The sequence below is a fragment of the Pseudorasbora parva genome, chromosome 1 (assembly GCF_024679245.1).
Source record: "Pseudorasbora parva isolate DD20220531a chromosome 1, ASM2467924v1, whole genome shotgun sequence".
NCBI classification, from domain to species: Eukaryota; Metazoa; Chordata; class Actinopteri; order Cypriniformes; family Gobionidae; genus Pseudorasbora; species Pseudorasbora parva.
Window position 1 is genome coordinate 58307530 of NC_090172.1, and position 24822 is coordinate 58332351.

A 24822-nucleotide genomic window follows, 5' to 3' on the forward strand; every position below is an offset into this window, starting at 1 on the left:
AGCATTTTTAAAGCCTAAAGTTGGCTGTTGCCATCTTGGCATCTTCAAGTGGCCACTCCCTTAATTATGCAAAATTTTAAGGCTTAATTTAATTTTTACATTTAATTTAAAAAAGTTTTCATGAAGGGCAAAATTAGCTTTATGGACCAAAACCACTCTTTGTACCAGGCTGTAAACATATTTTGTTCTGCTGTAAAGATACAGATTTGACTTTCTCTAGTGGCCAGTCGATGAATTGCAGTTTAAGTCACTTCCGTGTTGGCTTCAAGAGAGACTATGGGAGATTGCCGTTTGCTTTTGACTTGCACACTGCACGATTTTTTCTGTTTTCTGCTGTGTTTGCATACTAATCATCCTCCTATATTACATCCTGACTTAACATTTATCTATTTTGGGTCCTTATTAGGAGACGACGAGCACATAAAGCGTTATGCCTTGCTGCTTGTATTTATCAAGCAGTAAAAACGCCCTTTTCCGCTCCCAAAACCAGTCGACTGTGGATGAGAGTCTAAAACAAGGACTGGTGGGATGTCATCCTGCTCCACTTCACAGACGATGAGTGGAAAGAGAATTTTAGAATGGCAGGACACTCAATTATGACTCTTTATTCAATAGGATGAACAGCTTGTTCCATGTACATGCATTCTACGTCACTGCACATGCACAGGACTCGAGTTTCAGTTTTCAATCTGATCACATTTTAATCAGATCTGGCCAATTAATTCCGTCTGACGTGGTTACATGTGACATTTTTATTCTGACTGTGCTACTAGTCTGATTACAATCGGATCATAAGGGTCCATGTAAACACAGGTAGTGGTAACGGCTAGAGTCAGAGTGAAAGCTGCGTGATGAACACTGACGAGCGGCGCAGGGCTGCATTTATTTTTATGTCATATTTTCAGCCGTTCTCTTTTGGCCAAAAACTGGCATTCGAAATTTCTTAGTCAACTATACATAGATAGTGTGTAGTTTTCAGCAGCAGGTCTTCCTTTCTATACAGCAGCTAATACAGAGCAGACTTTCAGCCTAGATTATTCACTGCCGCCCTGCATTATGGTCCTTCCTCTCCCTGTCATTTCCTCCATCAATGACTCTAACTAACCCACCCAGCCATCTCAGCTTCTCCACACAGTTCATGCGCTCATGCTCTCTCTCTCTCTCTCTCTCTCTCTCTCTCTCTCTCTCTCTCTCTCTCTCTCTCTCTCTCTCTCTCTCTCTCTCTCTCTCTCTCTCTCTCTCTCTCAATGGAAATGATACCGCTGCTAAATGAGAGTGCCAAAGCCATGCAGTGATTGCAACCCTCCTGCCAAAAAGAACAGCATTTTACGGTGCGATGACAGAGTTTCTTCTTCAAAGTGATGGCAACTTACCGCCAAATGATGGAGGCTGAACACGACAGCATCCATTTGAAAGGAGCTCTCTCAGAGTCATCTCCCGGAGTTTTTTTTATTGCACTTAGGCTCAGGCTGGCGTTTCTTCTTTAGGTGTGGTGAAACTTTGCAATACGGTTTCATCATCTAGCATCAGAATGCGACGTCTGCTTCGTAGCATTCCACCGTAAACTATGGCATAACTCATAGAGCTGTGATTTTGAAAGATGTTAAAAGTGTAGCAAATGCTGTATTGTTGAAGATGAATGTAGCAGATGCGGTGGGAGGGAAACATTTGTTTCATAAGCACGTCTTCTCTACAGGATACAGCCATTCAGTTGTGGCTTTTTAAAACAGCAAGGGGCTCCTGAGGTTTTTCGCGGAAAATAATGTGCGGTCAACCAAAGACAACACAATGTTCTAGTGGGTTACACCCTAAGGTCTCTCACTTTCACTCAAAGTTTTTTTGGTTTGTATCAGATTTTTGGTGTTTTGGGCCTGCTGGTTGTTTATGATTGTTGGCTTCATTTGTTGTGTTGGAAGAAAAGGGTTTGCATTGCTCTGCATCCTCCCAATTACAGCCAGTGTTCAGTCAGCACAAGTGACGCACAGTTCTACCTCTGTTACCAACACTGTACAGTGGGCCTCATTCATTAAACATGAAATGTTCATATTTTCAAAATGTTGGCACAAAAACAATTTACACCTACTCCTTACCACGTGTAAATGGTGAGTAAAACTTTTGAACGTTCTGTGATCTTATTGGCAAACTGATGATACTTACATTTTTCCACGCTTTGTACCATAAATAGATTTCACGAGTAAGTTTGCCCTGTCTTCTTCTTATTCTCATTTATTTATTTATTGTATCTGGGAGTTGAAAACTGTTTAACTTTGGGTAAAACTTTGGGTGCTTGTCACTGTCACTTTTTACACTGTCATCCAATCACAGCAGAGGAGGGGCGGGACAACTACTACACCAACCAACCTCCTACTTGTACAGCGACTGCACTATCAATAGAGAAGTTAATTTTGATGATTACTGCATTTTTATATTCAGCAACATTCTTTAAAATGAGATACTAGCAACCAAAGCGTCTTAGCTGGTAAAATGCTGCACTCTCAAGCTCCACCAGCTGGACGTTTTCAAAAGAACACCTGGCATTTTTTCAGCTGGCTAAAAACCCTTTGGTGGATACACGTTAATTGAATATTTAATTTTAGGCATATGGCCAATTAGTCCCTTTTGCATTTATGCAATATACTGGAGCCAAATCTAAAGTCCAGAAGTTTCCTCAATGTTCCTGGACTAGGGTGACCACCCGTCCCGCTTAGCGCGTGCATGGACAGCGTTTGAAGCAAAATTCATGCGTCCCGCAAATTGAGGCCGTGTCACGCATAATTAATGCTTGCTCAAAAAGAATCGATCGCTCTATATCCTCGTGCCTCAGGCAGCCAAACCAACATTACTTGACAGTTCAGCGTGCTACTGTTGCCCCACCCACCCCTCAGTTGAACTGCTGTTGTCAACTTTTTCATTGTTGTCATGACAGCGTACGCACGTGCATACCAGAGACACTTACAAATTTTTAGATGCGCACTTTCCTATTCGAAAAATTGAGTCTTTAGGCTCCGCAATCATCGATTAAAAAGAGAAGGAGTGGGTACAAGAAATACTGGAAAAATTAATATTTGTGACAGAAAGGTGTTCAAAAAAGAGAGCTTTTTGTGACCTTTGCAAAACATCTTTCTCAATCGGACATGGAGAGTAAAATACGATGTCAAACGACACAGACTCACACTGCAAAAAAAGCTTTTCTTTCTTAGTATGTTTGTCTTGTTTCTTGCCAAAATATAAATAAAAAAATATCAAGCAAAAGTAATTGTCTTGTTTTGGGAACAAATAACTCAAAACTAAGAGAGTTTTTGCTTAAAATCAGACAAATAATCTGCCAATGGGGTAAGAAAAATAATCTTAATTCAAAAAGAAAACAAGAATAATTTTCTTACCCCATTGGCAGATTGTTTGGCTTAATTTTGAGCTATTTTTTCCCAAAACAAGACAATAATTTTTACATGTCTATTAAATGTTTCTTAATGTAAGAATGTTTACATATTTAGACTTGAAACAAGACAAAAATACTAAGTAAGAATGCTTTTTTTTTTTTTTTTTTGCAGTGCAGACTTTGCTAACATGGAAGTTCACCATCCTTCCTCCCCTTCTCGTTCCGTGAACTGGAGTTAACTTTACTTTTAGTTTAACTTAACACATTTTTTTTTACTGTTCCTGTGGTGTTGAGCGACTTCAGTTTCTGTTAATCCTATAATTTTATATTATAATTGATTTAAAGTGAATAAATTGTGATGAAAAATAAGTAAAGTAAATTAGCTAAAGTAAATCGTAAGTGGAAGTGCATCTGTCAATTCATTGAATGTTCAAAATATTATGTTAAAAATACACATTGGTTGGCCTATATTCATGAGCATACATCAGCAATTAGCCTACACATGTTTAGGGGAATAGGGCATTATTAATATACCATGTAAGGTGCTATGTGCTAGAAATGGGTAAACCACTATCTGCCCGTCTGCCAGGCAGTGTCCCACATTGTCCCTCAGAAACATACCCTTTGTCCCCCCTTGGGCTTATTAGCAGGTGGTCACCCTATCCTGGACATGTAATGTGCGTAGTTGTAATTCATAGACGGGGATTATGCTAATTGTGAATGAGCGTGAGCGCATACCCTATTTACAAATGATTGGAACCATTAACATAAACACATTTAACTATCAAATCTGATATGAAGCATTTGTGAATCCGGAGGAGAGTGTTCGTGGAGGTCTGTTTACAGAAAGTTTCATGAATGAGGCACAATGTTTCTTACCGTACATGCAGTAAATATGGTAAAAAAATAAATAAATAAAAAGATTTACTGGATAATTGTAGAATTATTATTGAATATTTTAGTTTACTCACTATTTAAGTTTGATAAGTTTGAGACTTTAATGATGTGATATCAAAAAGGATAAAAAGAAACTAGCCTATCATGGAATGCACATTACTCATATAAAACATAAACTGCCAAACTATTACTATATTGAAACCATTTTTTACAACCATGTAAATAAAAGGAACAAATTGCACAGAACTTTAAAGTTATACAATCAAGATACAATTAAGAAAGGTACTATAAATCTAAATATCTATTTTAATAATAATATTATGGGAGTCATGGCAACTTTATTATTATTTTAATTTTAATGAGACATTTACTTAAAATAAATAAGGAGGTTAAAAGCCAAGCAAATGATTGTCAAATGATCGTCAACGTGAAAATGTAGACATAATAAAAGTCACTTGGATCCAAAACAACATTGGCTTTCATCGTATGGTCAAAAGATGACAGGTTTTTTTTTCTCTTGGCACAGCGGGTGTTTGTTAAAATGGAGGTATTTGTCAAAATGGGATACTCAGGTTTGTGTTTCTGTGGTGTAAAGTCTGTTATTTAGTATATTGATATTTGAAAGAAAGAAAAAGGCTCACTTCAGAGATAACATTTGTAGTTTTTCTCCAGTAGAGGTACTATGTTTACTGATTTGACCAGAGCATCAGGAATCCTATACATCTGAGAGGTTGTGAATAGAATCGTTACAGAAGAGCATGCAAGCATTGTTATTATGAAGCGTTTGTTGTTGCAGTACCATTAATGGCCTGCCAGCTGCAGCAATAATAGCCCGCACTCCTGCGGCCTGGGCTGATGGCAGCACTTGAAGTGTATCGATTGCTGCACGAGTAAATTCAATACAGCGCTGCAACTAAAAACTTAAGGCACGGCAGGCCTCGGAGGTAAAATTTGATTGTCCCTGCTTTACGATGTATTGAGTGCGAGAGTGAATGCCCTGTGTTAAAGCAGACAGCATTATAAATGAGCAATGCTAAAGCTCGATCCAGATGCTTGAGGTTTTGTGTTAAGCAAACCAAGACCTCGTTCTACTTTCAGTTTGAAGAGGGAGACCATTACGCACGCACTCGCAAATGTCTTAGTCCTTCAGAGTTCATTTCAGGGGTGACGTCTTGGAGATGGAGGCTTTTAGATACTGTTTGTAATAAACACAAATCAGCTTTTGAATCCTTGTGTTGTTCTTTGCACAGACGGGAGGAGCAGAAAATCAGCAAATGTCATTGGCACTTTTGCTGCTCACATCACGTCAGATACTTTCAGAAAAATGATTGATCAAAGCCAGTCGTCAGTCCAGATCAGTCTGGACAGCCTTGAATCACAGGTCACCCGTGTTTTTCTCCAGAGCTGTTTTACTTGCCTCGTATGTATAAGCAGGGATCACTTAAGTTGGTTAGCTCAACCTCATGGTGTATATGTTTATATATGTGTGTGTGTGTGTGTGTGTGTGTGTGTGTGTGTGTGTGTGTGTGTGTGTGTGTGTGTGTGTGTGTGTGTGTGTGTGTGTGTGTGTGTGTGTGTGTGTGTGTGTGCTGTGACACATGATTAATGCAGGGTTAGCTGCAGCATGCCCTTTATCCTCTGTCCTCCTGGTGGCCCGCTTTTTCACTCTAACTTTATCATCCATACCTTCACCTCTTTTTTTCCTTTTCACTCTCATTTCAAAGAAAAATCACAAATGAGATCTCTGCAATATCTCTTTGTTGTCCCTGGACAGTAATGAGATTTAATGGAGAGCAAATGGAGTCATTGCTCAAGAGGTAATCTAACGCCTTTCCAATTTTCAGATGAGATCTCAACAATATCACGAACTCTGCTCAGAAACTGTGCAAATAAAAGTGAAAGGCTTTTTTTGACCTCATCATTTTTAATCACAATGTCATTACTCGTCTTTCCTGGTGTAATATGTCATTTTATCTGTTTAAGCCCCGACCGTTTCTTACAATTGACTGCAAGCTCGCATTCATCTGCATTCACCCAATCAAAAACCTTTTTTTCTCGGTAATCCTTTTCACCCTGATGTATTGTACATCACAATACGGAAGAAAGGAGCTGTAACTACTTCAGTTTTATAGGCATATTATATAACATTTAGCAGTTTGATCAAATGAGTCAAGAAGTGGAAGTCATGTGCTTTGCATTCTGGTTACTCTGTGCATAAAGAATAGAAAGCAGGTCTTTATGAGTGACTGAATTTTGAAGCATGTTTTAAAACATAATGTGTGACTATTTTAATGTGGTATTTTTGTTTTAATTTGGCTTTGTGTTATGTTTTATGTCTGAAATAAGTTTATACAGTATGTTGTTTTACGCCCTACTGTAATTGCCTGTCTCGGGTCTAATAAAGTGGTAAACTTAAAGGGGGGTGAAACACTCAGTTTCAGTCAATCTCATGTCAGTCTTGAGTACCTGTAGTATTGCATCCTTCATATCTCCGAAAAGTCTTTAGTTTTATTATATTTATAAAAGAAATATAGGCTGTACCGAGTCTTTCCGGAAAAAAAAACGAGCGACTGGAGGCGTATCGTGTGTGCGGAGCTAAAGAATGACGAGCGCGCACAAATCGGTGACGTCCTCAAGCGTGGAGAAGAAAACGCTTCCCTAAATAACCCATGACTATCAATCAGATTCAACTAATACAGATATGATCCAGAATCAGATCCGGAGGCTGAAATAAATTGAACAGGAGAAGCAACAACAGCAGGACGTCCGTCTCTGTGGTATGGACTGTATTTAGGGGCCTGTCAACATTTGTGTGTCTTTACTCGCAGTTTATGAGGACATGATTCGGTTTATGGACTATTGTATGCGACTAAACCTCAGCAGTAGCAAGCAAAACGGTTTTGCACATCAGACTAGTGTAACGTTATACATAGAACAACAATAGAGTAACCGTTAGCGCATTTGAATGACGAAGCACGCTTTGTGAGAACGCTAGGTTTATGTCTGGGTGGTTTTACAATAAACAAACCGACACCTATAGTGATCAGCTAAACAAATGTATTTAAACACACACCATAGATCGCATGCTCCATTGATAAATTAACTAACGCTATACACGATCGTGTCGTTTACTGATGGCTACTTATGTGACGATAGCCAACAGCACAGACATTTGAAAGAGTTTAACTCACCAGCTGCTTCTAAAGCAGGACTGAACCTTTATCGCTGGGACCGCTCCGTCAAAAACACACTTCTTTGGTAACTGTTGATTTCGTGAAGTCCTGTGACAGCAGTGACCGTGGAGATCCACTTTTGCGATGTGACTGAAGCGATGTTGTGAAGCTTCCCGTCATTTCTGCGTTCAAATCGGTTCAAATGCAGCGCTGCCTTCCCGGAATGCTGTGCTGAAGCGTTGAAGTCGCTCGACGTCACTCATAGGAATAAAGTGAAGCGCGGCGCGTCAGAGGTGTTGCACGGACGACTGGATCTGCAGCTGAGAGAGTGTTTATGGGCGTGCATTTCCTCTCTCGCTCTAGTCACGCGCGCGCGCACCCTACTGGGAGAAGAGCCCGTACGGCCCATACAAGGACCTTCTGCTCTATCGACGTCAAGCCGACCCATACTCGAAAAAAACTCTCAGAAACTTGTGAGAAACCGGAAGGAGTATTTTTGACACAGAAATACTCCATCAAACGTCCAACTTAGTGTTTGTTGAAAACTAAAAGCAAAGAAAACGTTGAGACAATCATAGGCAACCTTAAAGCTGAAATGAAACCTAATTGAGAACTTGAATTCAGTTTTATGGGCTGTGAAAAAGAATTCATATTTTCATCATTCTTATTCATCCTTTCTTTTAATTGTTCTGTTTCTCCACCACTCTTTTCCCTACACTCCTATTCCCTCTTTTCAATGTGTTTTCCTTTGTTTTATTGAATTTTAAGTCTATCATGTCAGTTTTTCCAGACAATGCCTTTAAAGGTTGCTCGGTAAGGAGCAGTGCACCCTGTTCCCATATGAATCGTAACCTTTGTGGTCAGCCTGATTATTCTTCTGTATAATGGCTGAGCTTGAATCCTTTCAGGCTTTCTGAAACACAGATGACCTCATAAAATATCAGCCATGGTTGGAACCATTGCCATGGTACCACCACTGCCGATAACTGCTCAGGGAGTCGTGCTTTGAAAGAAAGTTTTGCAGATTGTGTTTGTGTGTATAAACGCACAGAACATGTACACATGGGTGTCATGTTAAATTCAAGTCACCTTCACTTTTTTACAATATAGATTGTTTCAAAGGAGCTTTATTTATAATAGGAAATTAACAAGAGATCGTTTTGGCTGGACAGCAGCTCTAGAAAATTTTAGTTGTAAAAAAATCATTAGTTATTTACTTTGGTGCCACTTACACAACACCATTTTCAACCAAAATAGAAAATGTGATCCGGCCGCTCATCCGCACGGCAACAGTGTTTGGTGGCTAGAGAACGAAAAGCTTGAAACAGGTTTTAAAATAGTTTTGAAACAATACCGTTAGCATCTGCGTATAAACGGAACAAAACAAAACATGAATATGTGAGAAAGGTGACGGCATGCACATAAGCATTATGTGTTTGTTTAGTCTATAGGCAAACACGTTTGAATATGTATGTGCGCAGGCGCATAAAGTTTTTTTATTTTACAAAATGACCACCAAATGACTTGTCCAGCATGAATAAGACAGCGTTTTTAGTCATTTCTGATAAGTCTGTATTTGTGTGTGTGTGTGTGTGTGTGTACCTGGTATTCCCTACATTGTTATCCCACAAGGATAGTGAAACCAGTCATTTTTTACATTGTTGTTGTTGTTGGGATTTTTTTTTGGCACCTGTGAGCACATCTTATAAATCATATGAAGTATTTTGCAAATATAAAAAATGCAGAAAGCTTTCTGTGATGGGTCTATTTAGGGGTAGGGGATAAAATATAACATGTACTGAATAAAAATCTTTATGGAAAGTCCTCATAAAACATGATAACGTGTGTGTGTGTCTGTGTGTGTGTGTGCGTGCGTGCGTGCGTGTGCGCACGCCCCGCTCGTCAGTGTTCATCACTCATCTTTCACTCTGACTCTAGCCGTTACCACTACCTCTGTTTACATGGACCGCTTGTATGAGAGTGATTACTAACGCTAAATGATTTGAAAATTTCACATTTCATTTTAATGATTGAATTCTTAATTGTGTCATATAATGTTGACTCTGTAGTGTTAAAGTTGCCAATGACAAATACCAGTGAGAGTGTTTTCATCCATTTTTACTTCACAATAACATACATAAAAAAATTCAGACAGCAGTAGAAAAATATTGGACATCTACAAAGTGAAACGGTCACTTTTTTTCCTCAGGCTGAGAGGGCGCTTTACTAAGCATAGTCTGAATAAGTGTCATTATATTGGTTATTTAAATTATATTTAAATTAAATTGGCCCCTCTTAGAGTTGCCTCCAGTGCCCTACTGTTTTGTCTAGTTAGGATCAAAAATGGGGAACCCTTGTAGGACATTTTTAATTTAATTAGTTTCATTTTAATGTATATGTTTAGGTGAAAATGCTGGTCATTTGCATCTCACCGATTTCACTCATTTCTTTTTTCATGAGCACTTAAATTCTTAGCCTAATCCACTCCGCTCACGTTTTCTGTTTAAGTCAACATCTCTAACCTTGCTAGATGTTGTAATAACATTTTATCATGGTTCATGGTATGCAGTAACTCGTTCAAAGGGATGTGACCCTGGAGCCAGAGAGCGTGTAAGAGAATAAACATAACGATAGCTTATCGTCTATAATCTGTGTTACTGCCTATGTCTGACATTCACCTCTATGTCCTCCTGTGTGTTTAGACAGTGCATTCATCACTATGGGCCCAATGACGACCTTCTCTGAAACTTACACCACTGGATCATGTCTATCTCCTAATCACTTACTCTGTCTTTCTCTCTCTATCTATCTCTCTTTCACAGAACAACTGCGTTCATCTCTTTTGTCTATTATCCTTCCTCCCAATCCCTTTTAGTTGTACAAAAGTTGTCCTCCCGCACCCCTCTTCCTTTCTTTCTTTTGCATGACAGCCGTTTACTGGAGCATTATTACTCCCCGTATAAGCCCCGCTTTAATTAGACACCAATTTGGACGGATTTACGCTTTTTCACATGCCAAAACATTCATATTGGCTGTTTATCCCCGTGGTTAAAGGGCATAGCTGTCAAACTGACCACAATTCATGGCGATATTAAGTGTTTTGCTGTGAACTGAGCGCCCTGGCGTAGCTCCGTTCCCTCCAAAATAACATGGGCTAACTGGTGATTAAGGATTTAGAAGACGAAGTGGAGATGCCCGTGTCGGGCGGTCCTGTAAATGATTCAGGAGAACTGATTGCTGGTGCGCGGCTCACCGTCATTTCAATGTGTTTTTGAATCTCAGTCATTAAAGCTTGGCCCGTATTTCAATTTAAGCTCTTATCCTCCGCTCTGACAACTATGATCTCTGTGCAAGGCGAAAATCGTAATTTAGTTGTTGCGCCAGGCAGCAGTTATTTTTCTCTTTAATAATACATATTAAATTTTTTTTTACTGGGATTTCTTTGCATGAATCAAAGTAGTATGAAAGATGAAAAGGAAATTTGCGTTTCACGTGTGGAGACCTTCCTGAAACGTATGCGGTGGTCTGTTATTACCCCACTCATACTGTAATATGGGCTGTAAATGAATGAAATCGCAAAACGCTGGCAAACGGATCACTTCAAATGATCAATGCCCCAGTGTATATTGAAATCAGCTTTGATCTGAGGTAGGACCACCTATACCGAGACCAAGACCAGACCAGCACTTCTTAAATTCATCTAAAGGTTCACATTTACTGATTAAGAAATGTCTCATATTTAATCAATCACAATATCATTAGAATAATACAACACTATATAGAACTGTTACATATCAAATTAAACCACAAACCAAAAAAAAATCATCTTTGCACTGCAGAGGGTGGCACAGGAGTTCATCTCAAGCATCTGAATTGGTATTAGTACAAGTGCATAAATAATGCTGAGATTATTGTTTTAAAAATAAAATGCTGTTTATTGAACTTCACTTTTGCAATTGTGCTCATATTTGTAAAAAATTTAAAATATTTTTTTTAAATCCCGATCTCATATAAGTAACTGCCGTGACTACAGTCTTTTTGTAGTCATATCTTAAATTTTGTGGCCATTTGTATTTGCATGAGCTTTTTGACACAATCCCATTAACAAAATTAATTAAATTACACTCTAAAAAATGCTGGGTTGTTTTAACCCAATGTTGGGTCAAATGGACTGACTAACCCAGTAATTGGGTTGTTTTAACCCAACGATTGGGTTAATATTTGCTTAAGACAACCCAATCGCTGGGTTAAAATAACCCAATTGCTGGGTTAGTCCATATTTGACCCAACATTGGGTTGTTTTTACCCAGAATTTTTTAGAGTGTAGAAATAAGCTATTGATTGCATTTGAAGCAGGAAGTTTTACATCCAATCACATTAGTAATGTTTACAAATAAACGAGACAATGCACTGGCAATTTAGTTCTCTAAGTTTTAAGCCGAGGCCAGACCGAGTACAAATGTAGACAAGATCAAGACCTTCAAAAAATGTCCCTTCTTGAATAGTCCACATGTACACAAGTTTTTCCTCCTCTGTTTAAAAAAAAAAAAAAATCGCATGAAAACCATAGACTGTAAAAAGTCTGTGACGTCACCCGTAGGTTTTTGAAGAGCATTAATCCCGAAAGTGTGCGGATCTTGGCAGTGCGTCTCCGCGCATCAGTCCCAGATAACAGAAAATGGGCAAAGAGGCGGGACATGGCAATCCATCTGTCACTCAAGTTGCCACACCCTTAATTATGCAGAACTTTTTACAGCTTTATATAATTTAAATTAATGAATTATTTTCAAAAAACACCCCCACAGTTGTCATGAAGGGTAAAATTAGCTCAATAGACCAAAAGCCTGTATCAAGCTGTAAACATTTTTTTTTCCATCTTAAAGTTTGGCATTTTAACATGGGGCTCAATGGGAGTCTGCTCTCCTTTGTAGTCTGTCCCTAGTGGCCAGTCGATGAACTGCTGTTTAAGGTTTTGAAAATATCCGTATTCATGTGGATAGGGCCTAAGAAACAAAGAAAGACAAATGTCTTAGACAAGAGGGTGTAATTTCGTGTGAGGACTAGCCTTGTTCCTGGTTCCAGGGAAGAAATCCCTCAAGGCCCTGATACACTTTTTGTTATTCATTTAGGGGTAAAAAGAAGTTCAAAATACATTTTCAGTGATATAATGTTAGCAAACATCTCGATGCCACCCACGCTGCTGAGAGCAACGTTTAGATGAATATGTAAATATGGTCTGCTGTCTTTCCTCTCAATAACAAAATAACTCAACAAAAATCACAGCGGTGAGAGAGTGGCAGTTAAGAAACAGATTAAGAAATCTGATAATAGTGATTTGGATGTTTACTCAAGCGCTGGAATTCACCAAGTTAAGTCATGTCATGTTTATTTAAAGCACTTTATAAAATAGAAGGCTTTAACCAAACAGCTTTACAGTATTAAATATGAAAAAAAAAAAAAAACTGTCAGAATTACGCTTCAATTTCTACTACAAAGTCTCCGGTGTTTATTTTTTCACCCGCGGGTGTCTGGCCTCGACGGACTCAACAGAAGATTTCCACGTCAAGAAGGGCGGAGTCCCAGAGCCACACCTACCTGTTACATAATCACCATGGACCAATAGTAGTTCAAAGGTGTTTACCAGTCGGATCGGATTTTGAACTCACAAAATGAACTTTGGGTGCGTCTCAATCAGCTCCCTAGTTCAGTAGTCAGGGCACTGATCAGGTAGTCGGCCATTTTAAGCTCAATTGCAGAATCCTTCCAGTGCACTGAAATGTTCGCTCCCTAAAAGTCACACAATGCACCACAAAACCCAGGGTACATCGATAGTCACTGATTTTTGTGGTGCATTGTGGGAATTGTAGCATTTTAGTCCCAATGAACAGGTAGTAGCTAGTGAGTTTTCTACAGTGCTGTGACGTATTTCCAAGTGAAACGGAATAATGAATAGAGGGCAGGGTTTTACCTCAGCACTCCTCCTCTCCATCGATCGCTCATAGCAGACTAGCGATTGGAGGGGAGTGGTGACGCATTTTCAAACCTAAGCCGCCAAACTGACTGACATCAGTTGAGAAGGAACTCTGTTTCCAGACCGGAAATTACTTTTCGGAATATTTTTTGTTATGCAAACAGACAAGTGCAATATTTATAAAAGAGAAATTAGATGCAAAATACAAATACAAAGACCAACAAAACACATAAAAGCCAGTGCGTGTGTGTGTGTGTGTGTGTGTGTGTGTGTGTGTGTGTGTGTGTGTGTGTGTGTGTGTGTGTGTTTGTGTGTGTGTGTGTCTGTGTGTATAACTGTAAGTGTAACTGGGTGTGGAAATATGAATAAAGGAGCATGTAGGGAAGTACTTTTCAGATTTTTATTAAAGATTACCGTGACAAACTATTTTTTTCTTTGTATTAAATTGGACAAATTAATTGTTTATTTTGAGGCCTGTAATATGTGCTGACAAAGTAAATAGGGTCAATTTTGATTTCATGAGGACTTTAGCGGAAGTTCTGAGGCGCGAAACTCAAATCGCGTGAGCCAACTGTGAGCCATGGATTTGGTCTCTTCCTTTGACTAAATCACTCACTTTACATGTACTATCACGCCTGTCCGCTAACAGAGTCATCCTGCTGAAGTCTCTCTCCTTTCCTGTATATCTCTCTCACGCTCCCTCTCTTTTCCCCTCCTCGTGACCCTGGCTTCCTCTCTGCCCCGCTGAAGGTGTTTGTCTGTGAGCGGCGGTGAGGATTACCTTTCCATCAGCAGAAGAATGAGGTGTGAAAAGCAATCTGAGGAACGCCAGGCCGGCTGATATGGAACTTTGGCGGATGCAATTATGCCTATGACAGATCATTTCTGACCTGATCCCTCGCTGCTCTGGATGGCAGCCAGCCACCGCCGTTGTTTTGTTTTGCTTGTGTGCTGTGTGAAATGTGAAAACCTTTAGCAAGGGAGTAGTGACACAGCAGACTTCTCCATTTTTCTGTGCGCTCCCTTACAGTCCTGCTCTTTAGGAACAAAAATGATGGTGAAGATGATGTATGAACTTTTCGTTAACTCTCTCTCTTTTTAGATACTCTTCCCAAGGGTGGTCGCTCAACCAGATTACCATATTCGCTCTGGTGGATGCCTTTATGCAAAGATGCAAAGATCTACTAGATGTGAGAAAACACTACAAAATGATGCCGACAAACACACAAACTACATTTTTTACACACACATCCAAAGGATATGCTCTCAGCAGAAAAATAGTGCCTCCTATTTCAAAAAATGGTTGGTGAAATTACAAATTGTTGTTTATCAACTATTGGAGGTCAAACTGAATTTTGAGCTTTTTTTCCAACAAACATCTACATTCAATAGCCTCGTTTTGAAAACGGCAACAATATATTCAATTTGAATTTTTTTATTTTTACATTTTTAATAAAAGACGTTTAATTAATATATTTCTTTCTTTTCAGGTGTGTGAGTGTCAGCAACAGTTTGCACGCTGGGAAGAGGGCGAGCGGGTGCCGTTGCCGTGCTTTGCAGGACGTCAGGGATCAGAGATCACTCAGAGACTGCTGTACATAGAGGCATCCTTTGACAACACCCTACAGGTCCTGAAGTCTGTTAAGGACGTCCTGGATATCAACAGCCACACTTGGCGAAAGAACTACTGCAGGTGCAGTGTGTTTGTAAACTGATCAAGGCACAGAGAGAAAGAGAGGTTCTGTGAAAAAGCTGGCTTTGTTTTTTTTGTTTTTTATAAGGGCTACATTCTATCTATATGGCCAACACAATGTCTGCACTGGAAGCTGCACACCACCTCTGAATGTTTACTAACCATGAGCCAATCAGCTGTGAGCTTTAGGTCAGGCTTCATCAAGATTAAATTGAAAATTCATTTCATTAATAATAAAATCCTTCTTACATTTTCCATCAAAATCAAATATTGGTATAAAAATTAATTTTGCATGAGCAATTTTAGAGTAACAAGTTCATTTAATAACATGAATTATTATATTTTTATTTATTGGTTTTATCTACCGTTCAAAAGTTTAGCCTTTTTAAAAAGAAGTCTCTTATGCTCACCAAGGCTGTATTTATCTGAAACAAAATACAGTGAAAACAGTAATATTGTGTAATATTATTAGAATTTATATTTGAATAAATATTTAAAAATGTAATTTACTCCTGTGATACAATCAGGGCTTGACATTAACACCTGCTGTCGAATTGTATATGTCATTTTCAAGAGAAGTCTTTTAAAAGGCATCTGAAATAATAAACTAAGTGCAATGTAGTGTTGTCAAAAATATAAAGTTAATCATGACATATTACAAGTTACATATCGATAATGAATTGCTTCCAATACAATTTTTCTACGGAATAAACACACAATACCAGCTGCTCTTTCTCTCTCTGTCCTCTCTCTCCGACAGCGAGTGACACACAAACCCGCTTCCTCTCACTCACTCGTTTCATTTGCTCCGAATGAATATTGTTCCTGTTACAGGGCTTGAATTTTGCTGTGAGATTGCGTGTATTGCATGCATATAAAGCCATCTTGAGTTCTTTTTTGTTGCCTTATTACACTTAAACAGTTAAACACACCAAAAACAATGTCAAAATGCCAGTCTTGGCAAGTATTCATGTGAACGCAGTCAGTTATGTTTTTAGTCAATGTAAAAAAAAAAACTAAATGTAAAGCCACAGTGGCTGGTGAGAAAAAAAAGTTAATGTCAAGCCCTGTGTACAATGCTGAATTCTCAGCATCATTACTCCAGTCTTCAGTATCACATGATCCTTCAGAAATCATTCTGATATGCTTATTTGCTACTCAAGAAAGCATATTTTCAAGGAATCAATAAAATCAAGATTTAATTAAATGTAATGACCCCTTATGAATGGTAGAATAAATTCATAGTTCATCTGTGAAACTCTTCCAAGCAGCTGATTGGTTCCTTAGGGTAGGTTGCACCAATAAGGATTATATCAAAGGGTTAGTTAGTAGAATTAAAGGACTGATCATGCAGCATAGGCGGAAGGTGAACCGAAACAAGGCTAAAGACGGTTAATCCTTATTGGAGCAATCCAATTTATAAATATATAAAGTGAAACTCATATGAACAGGAAAAATAAAGAGTTACTCTGCAGGGGCGACACAATTATGAAAAGGGTTTTTGTGAAATATATGTGCCGCATCTGATTCTTGCAGTGTAGACGGCTTTATTGATTATAATAGGAGCGATTTTGTTGTGTAGTACAGGCAAAATGTGTAAGATTGTGTGTGTGTCTTTCTGCCAGGCTGTCTATGAGGCAGTCAGTCCTTCTGATTCTCATGTATATTTATGAATATTTATGAAATTCTCTCCTGCTTATTGGCCTGTCGGGGATTTCCATAGATCTTGTATTAGCATATCTCCATAAATATGCATATAGCGACATGAATATTTGGATCATATAGATACTTTTCATGAATATTCTGCCTAAATGTATGTGCAGCGGGGAGAGGATCACTTTGCCTGCTGCGTATGAGCCCAGTGTGCCCTTATTGTCATTCACAACTGTTTGCGGCAGCAGGCAGTTTGGCTGCTTATCTGAATACCATCATGACCGTGTGTGTGTGACGAAACCAGGTCTGCCCATCAGCCTCTAGAGGCCATTATCCCCACATACCCCCGCCCTAGGCAATGCTGGACCTTGGGAAAGGGAGCAGTTCGTGAGCAAGTGTGTGCATCTGATGGCCATGATGGATTGGGGCCGAGGCGGGTCATAGGGTTAGGATGTTGTTGCCAAGACAAACAGCTGTGCTTGTGTCTGGGGCAGGTGTTTCATAGTGTCTCAGCATATTGAGAGCACCCAAATCAATACCAGCCTCCATTTATGGCCGAGAGTGTGTGTGCGCTGGACTCTGCCTTTGAATAGAGGGCACGGATTTGTGTTTGGAACATGCTGTACAGTTCTGCCCATTTCTTTGTTGTTTTGTGCCTCTTGTTTATCCGTGTGTGTGTGCATGTGTTTGTGTGCTTTTAGTTTCTGTACTAAAGTGAAAGATCTGGAGGTGATGATGCAGAATTTGATCACTTCGACCTTCGAGGCGGTGAACTGTGTGGAGGAAGGAGTACAGCTGCTTGGCGTGTTTCAGCACCTGTCTGGAAGAGAGGTCTTTCTCACACACACTTAGCCTTCAATTCACACACACTTTATCACCTCCTTTAAAACCTTGCGCACTGTCAGAGCGCAACTCTTTTCAGCAAATACAGTGCATACAAATGGCTCCAGCAGAACAGACCACACACAGACTTAGGATGCCACTTCCTTTTCACTCTCATTTCCTCAAAAGTTCAGTAGCGGGACCTCACACACACATATAAGCCCTCTGCTTTCTCTCACCTGTGTCACCTGTCTCTTTAGTTAACGTCATTAAGATGTGTACCTCATTAATCACATTCATCTCTCCTGACTTGTGTCCTCCCTTTCAGTCTTTTCTTTTCTCCCTTTCGTTCTGTCATTCAGCTTTTCTGTCTCTAATTTCAAAGTTCTGCATTATGCATCATTGCCAAAGCATTAAAACAAATAATAAAAAAGTACAAAAGAGAAACGGGCAACTAATTAAAGTAATGATCAAAGCACTGATTTGTTCTGCAATAGGCAAGTAAAAAGCTGTGTATTCCTGTTATTTTTACCACTGTTTATCATATTTCCTGAGTGTTTCTCTTTTATATCTCTCTCAGGCTATCAAGCGGGCCATTGACAAGAAGACGATGGATCTATACGCTCTGCTCCATGCCGAGCTGAGCGATGTCAATATGGTGATGTGCAGGGCGTCATCTCTCACTCCTGCTCATATGCCTCACTACGCAGGACAGGTCCACTTGACCCGAGCACTCCGTTCACGGATAGAAAGACCCATGGAGGTGAGATTCTGTGTGCGAGTTAGACGGAAAGAGACCGTGTGAGATGTGGGTTAAACCTTAAAAAAAAAATTCTTTGTTTATTCAGAACCGGTTCTGGTTTTTAAAAAACACATTTTAGAACTTCTGACAGTGCAGTGCCATGGCAAAAGAAATTACGTTGTGAAATTTTAATAAGTGAGGAACACTTGTCACTGTAAAACTAGTGCAATTTTAGCATTATTTATTTTATTAAAATATAATAATAAATAATTTTAGTTATTAACTTGTCAGAGTAAAAAAAAATTGCTTGTCCGGACATTTTTTTCTTTTTGTGATGTAAATATAATTTTTTCTGAAGCAATATTCTCACCAGTGTTCAGTCTGCTTTGGCATATTTAAATCTGCATATTCGCACCTTTTAGGGTATTTTCCCTTTATAATCTTAATAATTATTAATTATTATTATAATCCTAATCTTATTAATTATAGACTATGCTTCAGCTTTCATTTTATATTCTTAAATTTGATCAATAAATATAATAAAATATAAAAAATTAGAATAAGACACTGTCGGGCTTTTATAAATCAAAAATAAATAATCTACACTGATAAAATACAAATGCATTAAATAATGTTATGGGATTGTTTTAAATATTTTTTTTGAATGTACAAATTAGAAATTTGGAGAGAATGTTTAAACACGAAACTAAACCTCCAGTATGGTGTAGAACCCTGGACCTTTATTGAGGTGACTGTCTTTGGGGGTGGGGGTGGGGGGGGGGGGGGTGGGGGGGGGGGGGGGGGGGGGGGGGGGGGGGGGGGGGGGGGGGACAGTAAACGACACGATCGCTTGCTTCGTCATTCAAATGCGCTAACGGTTACTCCATTGTTGTTCAGCCTCCGGATCTATTAGCTGAATCTGATCGATAGCCATGAGTTTCTCCACGCTTGAGGACGTCACCGCTTTGTGCGCGCTCGTCATTCTTTAGCTCCGCCCACTCGATACGCCTCCAGGCGCTCGTTTTTTTCCGGAAAGACTCGGTACAGCCTATATTTCTTTTATAAATATAATAAAACTAAAGACTTTTTGGAGATATAAAGGATGCAATACTACTCTATAGGTACTCAAGACTGACATGAGATTGACTGAAAATGAGTGTTTCACCCCCCCTTTAATGAGGGAGTCATTGAGTCGTTGAAACGGCTGAATCATTCAAGAATATTAAGTAGTTTATGAAAAGATCATTGAATCTTTGATTCAACCAATTAATTCAAAACGCTGAATAATTCAGCTACACTCTGTTGTTGGGAGATGCATTATGGTTCTGCTGTGATCTTTGTAATTGTTTGGAACTATTTTCGCTGCTGAAATAGAGCAAAAACAGTCAGTATTGCATCCTTTAATGTAAGTGACTTAATGTTAATCAATTGTTTATTGAGCTGTCATGAATTCTGCGTCGCATTTTCAATCAGGATTTAATCAGGAAAATGACACTCTTGGTTGTGATGTTGCTTAACTGTATCATGTTAGATTAGAAGTGTAAAAACTCATATGTTATAAGTATACTTTTATTATTATTGATAGATTTGATACCGCAGTAGGCTATGTTACTGAGTTTTAGTTATGATTTCTCCTCCAGAGGCAGCGTGAGCCTCAACAGCACAACATTACGTCAGTTAGTTACATTATATATTATTATCCATAATCGATCGCCACTTACACTAAATTAATGCAGAATCATTCTTGCAGTTTGGTGATTCCCTAGTAATTTTTTTTGTGTGTATTTTTTGACATTTTTTATCAACTACTTGTCCGGTCGGCTCTTTCTCTTGCTCCTTCAAAAACTCCACTTGCCCCAGACAAGTGGACCGGAGACTATTTAATAAATTCCCTTTATGGTAACACTTTACTTGAAGGGGTGTGCATAAGACTGACATGACACCTTCATAATCATGACATGACACGTGTCATGAATATGAAGGAGTTTTATGCATGTTTATGACAACTGTCATTAAGTGTCATTCGCTTAATTATGTCATTTTTAATGCAATGATGACATTTCGAAATTGTCTTTGTTATGACAACTTGACATAAACCAATACATCATAACCTGTCAGTGTCTTTGTCATGACAACTTGACATTACCAAGACAACATAACCTGTCATAAACATGACATAACAGATTATCAAATTTAAGAAACTTACTTAGCTTATAGGGTTAACCTTAAACTGTCATGTGGTTAGTTTTGATGTTGACTGAGGCCATTATAATGTCATAAACATTTTTCAGTGGCACAAGTTTAATTTGTCATTAAAATGTAATTAGGTGTTAATACGCTGTAAAATTATTTTTTAATAACAGCATCATTAATATTTTTCAGTTCATAATGTTTTATTTTATTTTTTAAGTTTCCTCCACCAGCTTCAACAGAAGGTTAGATAATAGACAATTTCAACTTCACTTATAAAGTGATATGACTTCACTTTATAAATTATCTTCCGATGTATAAAAATAAGAGGAATAGTCTTTAGAGCCCCACCCCGGGCTGAACAAGGAATGGTTGCGGCTAGAGCCTAGGCCGGAACATTATATATAGGGCCAACGTGTCCGCCCGAACCTCTTTTGACGGTGCACCAGCACACGGGACTCCGCCGTAACAAACAGACAAACAAAGAAATTGTAAGAATAAACTCAAACTATTCGTTAAAGAGTGAGCAAAGGTTTAAATAAAGTATATTAAACCCAAAATAACGTTGTTGTGAATTGTTTTTACTTACTGCAAACTAAATTGACATTAAACACCTAAACAAACTAACCTGACTGAGGCTCTGCCAACAACTGTTACAGCCTACACATAACCAGTGGTGCCACCATAGACATCATCATATAGGTGTCTATGCCACTCTATCATTGGCATAGACATTGGCATCATCAATAGTTTTTAATGACTCTGTACGATTTCCTCTATGATGCCATATTTCAGGTCAAGCTAAATATTCATGACACTGTTATAAAATAATTTGACACAGTATTGACACTTAATTACATGTTAATGACAAATTCAACTTGTACCACTGTAGTTTAGGTCAAGAAATATATTCATGACAATGTTATGAAATAATTTGACAGAGTATTGACACTTAATGACATGTTAATGACAAATTAAATTTATAAAAAAATCATGACATTATAATAGCCTAATGACAGCCAACGTCAAAACCAACCACATGACAGTTTAATAATAATAATAATAATAATAATAATAGATTTTATTTATAACGCACTTTTCATTCCGAAGAATCTCAAAGTGCAACAAAGGGAAAAAATAACAATACATGAATAACAAGTAAAAATTACATCTCAACATCATGCCGGATGCTGATGACGCTAGCCTGGTGCAAACTTCAGCCACCATGCAGTTCAAGCCCGAGGGAGACCACCAGTGAGCAGCCGACACCCAGAAGAGAGAGCAGCCGCAGCGAGCAACATCAAATGTCCTTCAAACCAAAACCAACCACAAATTCAAACAAAAACAGAAGAGAAGCGGTGAAAAAACGGCAAACAACGTCCTCTCAGTGGCTGCCAGCAATCAGCAACAGTCCCAATAGTAGCTCTGACTGTTAGACTAGTCACAAACATAAGAAAATAAAATAAAATCTAAATTTAATAGTAAAGTTAACATGATTTGTGGGTGGAGAAGCGGCGAACAGACAACGCCAGCGTCCTCTCCCCCACGTTGCCTAGCAACTGATGTAAACCCAAAAAGCTAAGTAGTTTCTTAAATTTGATAATTAATCTGCTATGTCATTTCATGTCTGTTTATGACAGGTTATGTTGTCTTGGTAATGTCAAGTTGTCATGACAAAGACACTGACAGGTTATGATGTATTGGTTTATGTCAAGTTGTCATGTAACAAAGACAACTCTGAAATGTCATCATTGCATTAAAAATGACATAATTAAGCGAATGACACTTAATGACAGTTGTTATAAACATGCATAAAAACTCCTTTATATTCATGACACGTGTCATGTCATGATTATGAAGGTGTCATGTCAGTCTTATGCACACCCCTTCAAGTAAAGTGTTACCTTCGGAACAAAAATGAAGATCTTTTTGATGAAATCTGAGAGCTTTCTATCCCTTCACTGACAGCTACGCAACTGACACTTTGATGCTTCAAAAATTTCATAAAGAGATCCAAAACCAATCCATATGAGTCAAGCAGTATAGTCCAAGATAGTCTGAAGACACATGATTGCTTCATATGAAAAACAGATAGAATTTATGCTTTTATTCAACATTCATCATATAAACATTTATCAATGCACACAACAGCGTGGCGCTTACGGGAACAGTAAGTGGAAGCTCAAGCATATTCGCTTGAAGTGTGAGAATCGATAAGGTTTAATCTAATGTTACGCATCTTGTTTAAGCTTTAGCGAGAACCAATGAGGCTCATTCTCGTATTACGCATCACGTTTGAGCTTCAGCGAGAACCAATGAGGTTAATTCTCGTGTTACGCATCACGTCTGAGCTTCAGCAAGAACCAATGAGGTTAATTCTCGTGTTACGCATCACGTTTGAGCTTCAGCAAGAACCAATGAGGTTCATTCTCGTGTTACGCATCACGTCTGAGCTTCAGCAAGAACCAATGAGTTTCATTCTTGTGTTACGCATCACATTTAAGCAGAATTTGGGTGAACTAACACTTTAATGTTTAGAATTGTTATGCTATTTTGTCATTGTATTACGCTGTACTTTTATACTTGTTTTGTTGCATATTTCTATTCAACTTGAATCTGTCATTTCAGCTTTAATTTAATTAGTAATTTTAGTACGTAAACGTAAATTCTTTAATTTCAGTCAGTTGCCAAGACCAATGAGCCTCATGAGCTGGTTCTATTTTTCGAAGCTTTGATTATGTTTACAGTGTGCAATATAACATGAGTTCATGTTTCGCGTGTAAAAAAAACACAGTATTTTTCACACAATTTACGTATCTGTACAGCGCTGTTTCCTCTGTCCTAAAAGCGGCCTGATGATTTCCTTGTTCTATGAAGTCCCTCCTTCATAAACACGTAACGAGTTCTGATTGGGCCAGCGCTTCCCGTGTTGTGATTGGACAGCAGCTTAGCGCACTTTGCCCGGAAAGGTCCCACCTCTTACCATAACGGGGAGATGCAAGCGCTGAATGCTCGCTCTTCTCCACGTGAGAGAGCAACAAGACCACGCCCCCTATTTTGCGTGTTCTTGTGGGCGGAGGGTTAGTCAACAAACGGTTTTAGTTGCGTCATTAAAGCAGGAAGTGCAGCGGTGTAGTCCAAACCGGCCGTTCGCTGTAGGCTTTAAAAGGGAACTTCTGTTAAATAAAATATCTCGCTTGGCATTAAACTTTGAGCTTTATAATTTTACAGGTATTATTTATGCTCTTAACAGCAACATTACACACTAACTAAAGTTTGAAAGATGGAATCGTGAAGAACGAGACCTTTAATGAACAGGTCAAAACAATTCTGAAATGAGCCTCATCAGTTTAAAGCAATTCCCTCATTTACATTTGTTCATATTTAACTTCAAATAAACCAAGCACCTACGTTTTTTGTTTTGTTTTTGTTTTTTGTTTTTATTGACATGCAGACATACAAACCACGATAGTGCAGTAATTGACAATCGAGTAATTACATAATTCTAGAAGTGAAATAAAAGTGTGTTAATGTGTAGGTGTGTGTAGGTGAGTGTAGGTGTGAGTGTGTGGGTGTGTGTATTCATAAACAAAATTACCCATTTACTATTTATTATATTATCACTACCATCTCACTTCACATTGTAATAATCAGTGTCCCTTTTTTTTTTCTTTGTAATATTTATCATTGTCACCACTTTCAATGGATCAATTAATTTCACATAGTATGATAATAATATAAGATAACCCTCCCCCCACATCTTTTCAGTCCCTATACTTTGTTTTTTTTGTTTGTTTTTTTTAAACATGAAACTAAACTTAAACTAAACTAAAAACCAGCACTTACGGTTTTGTGGGATCATTGTAATAGGTAATATGGTCAAATGTACAGTAGTTTACAGTAGTACAATAGCTTCCTCAAAAATACTAAATGTTAAAGAAAGAAATTTTAAACTTCATATAGATGTGTGTTAGGAGACCACACACTGACTAATAAGTCCAATCCCAGCATGCACCAGGCCATAGCCTCTTTTCCTCACCTTTTGTAGGTGAAGTCTATTGGGTTTTATGGATAAATGAATCAGATTCCAACCCAAAACTACCACTGGGCTCAATCCGGGAGGTGTCACAAAACAGCTTAACTCCATTGACGAGCTCTTCTCTGTGTTGACGAGCGTGTTGAGCTCAGTGCCTTGTGTGTCAGAGGCCAGTGAGGGGCCCCAGCAGAGGCCCTGGAGCCCAGCCAGGACCCGGCCACATAGGCCCTAATGCTATTAAAACCAGCTGTGCCGCACATACTCAC

General features: G+C 38.6%; 1 protein-coding gene across 2 annotated transcripts in view; it reads left to right on the forward strand.

Annotated features, from left to right (window-relative positions):
* Nucleotides 1-24822, forward strand: part of dnah2 (dynein, axonemal, heavy chain 2) — a 234435-nt gene that overhangs the window by 43011 nt on the left and 166602 nt on the right. For both annotated transcript variants that reach the window (XM_067446627.1, XM_067446618.1), the window contains 4 exons: nt 14523-14610; nt 14911-15113; nt 17468-17597; nt 18169-18351. In XM_067446627.1, the coding sequence (XP_067302728.1) occupies nt 14523-14610; nt 14911-15113; nt 17468-17597; nt 18169-18351 (604 nt within the window). The remainder of the gene's footprint in view (nt 1-14522; nt 14611-14910; nt 15114-17467; nt 17598-18168; nt 18352-24822) is intronic.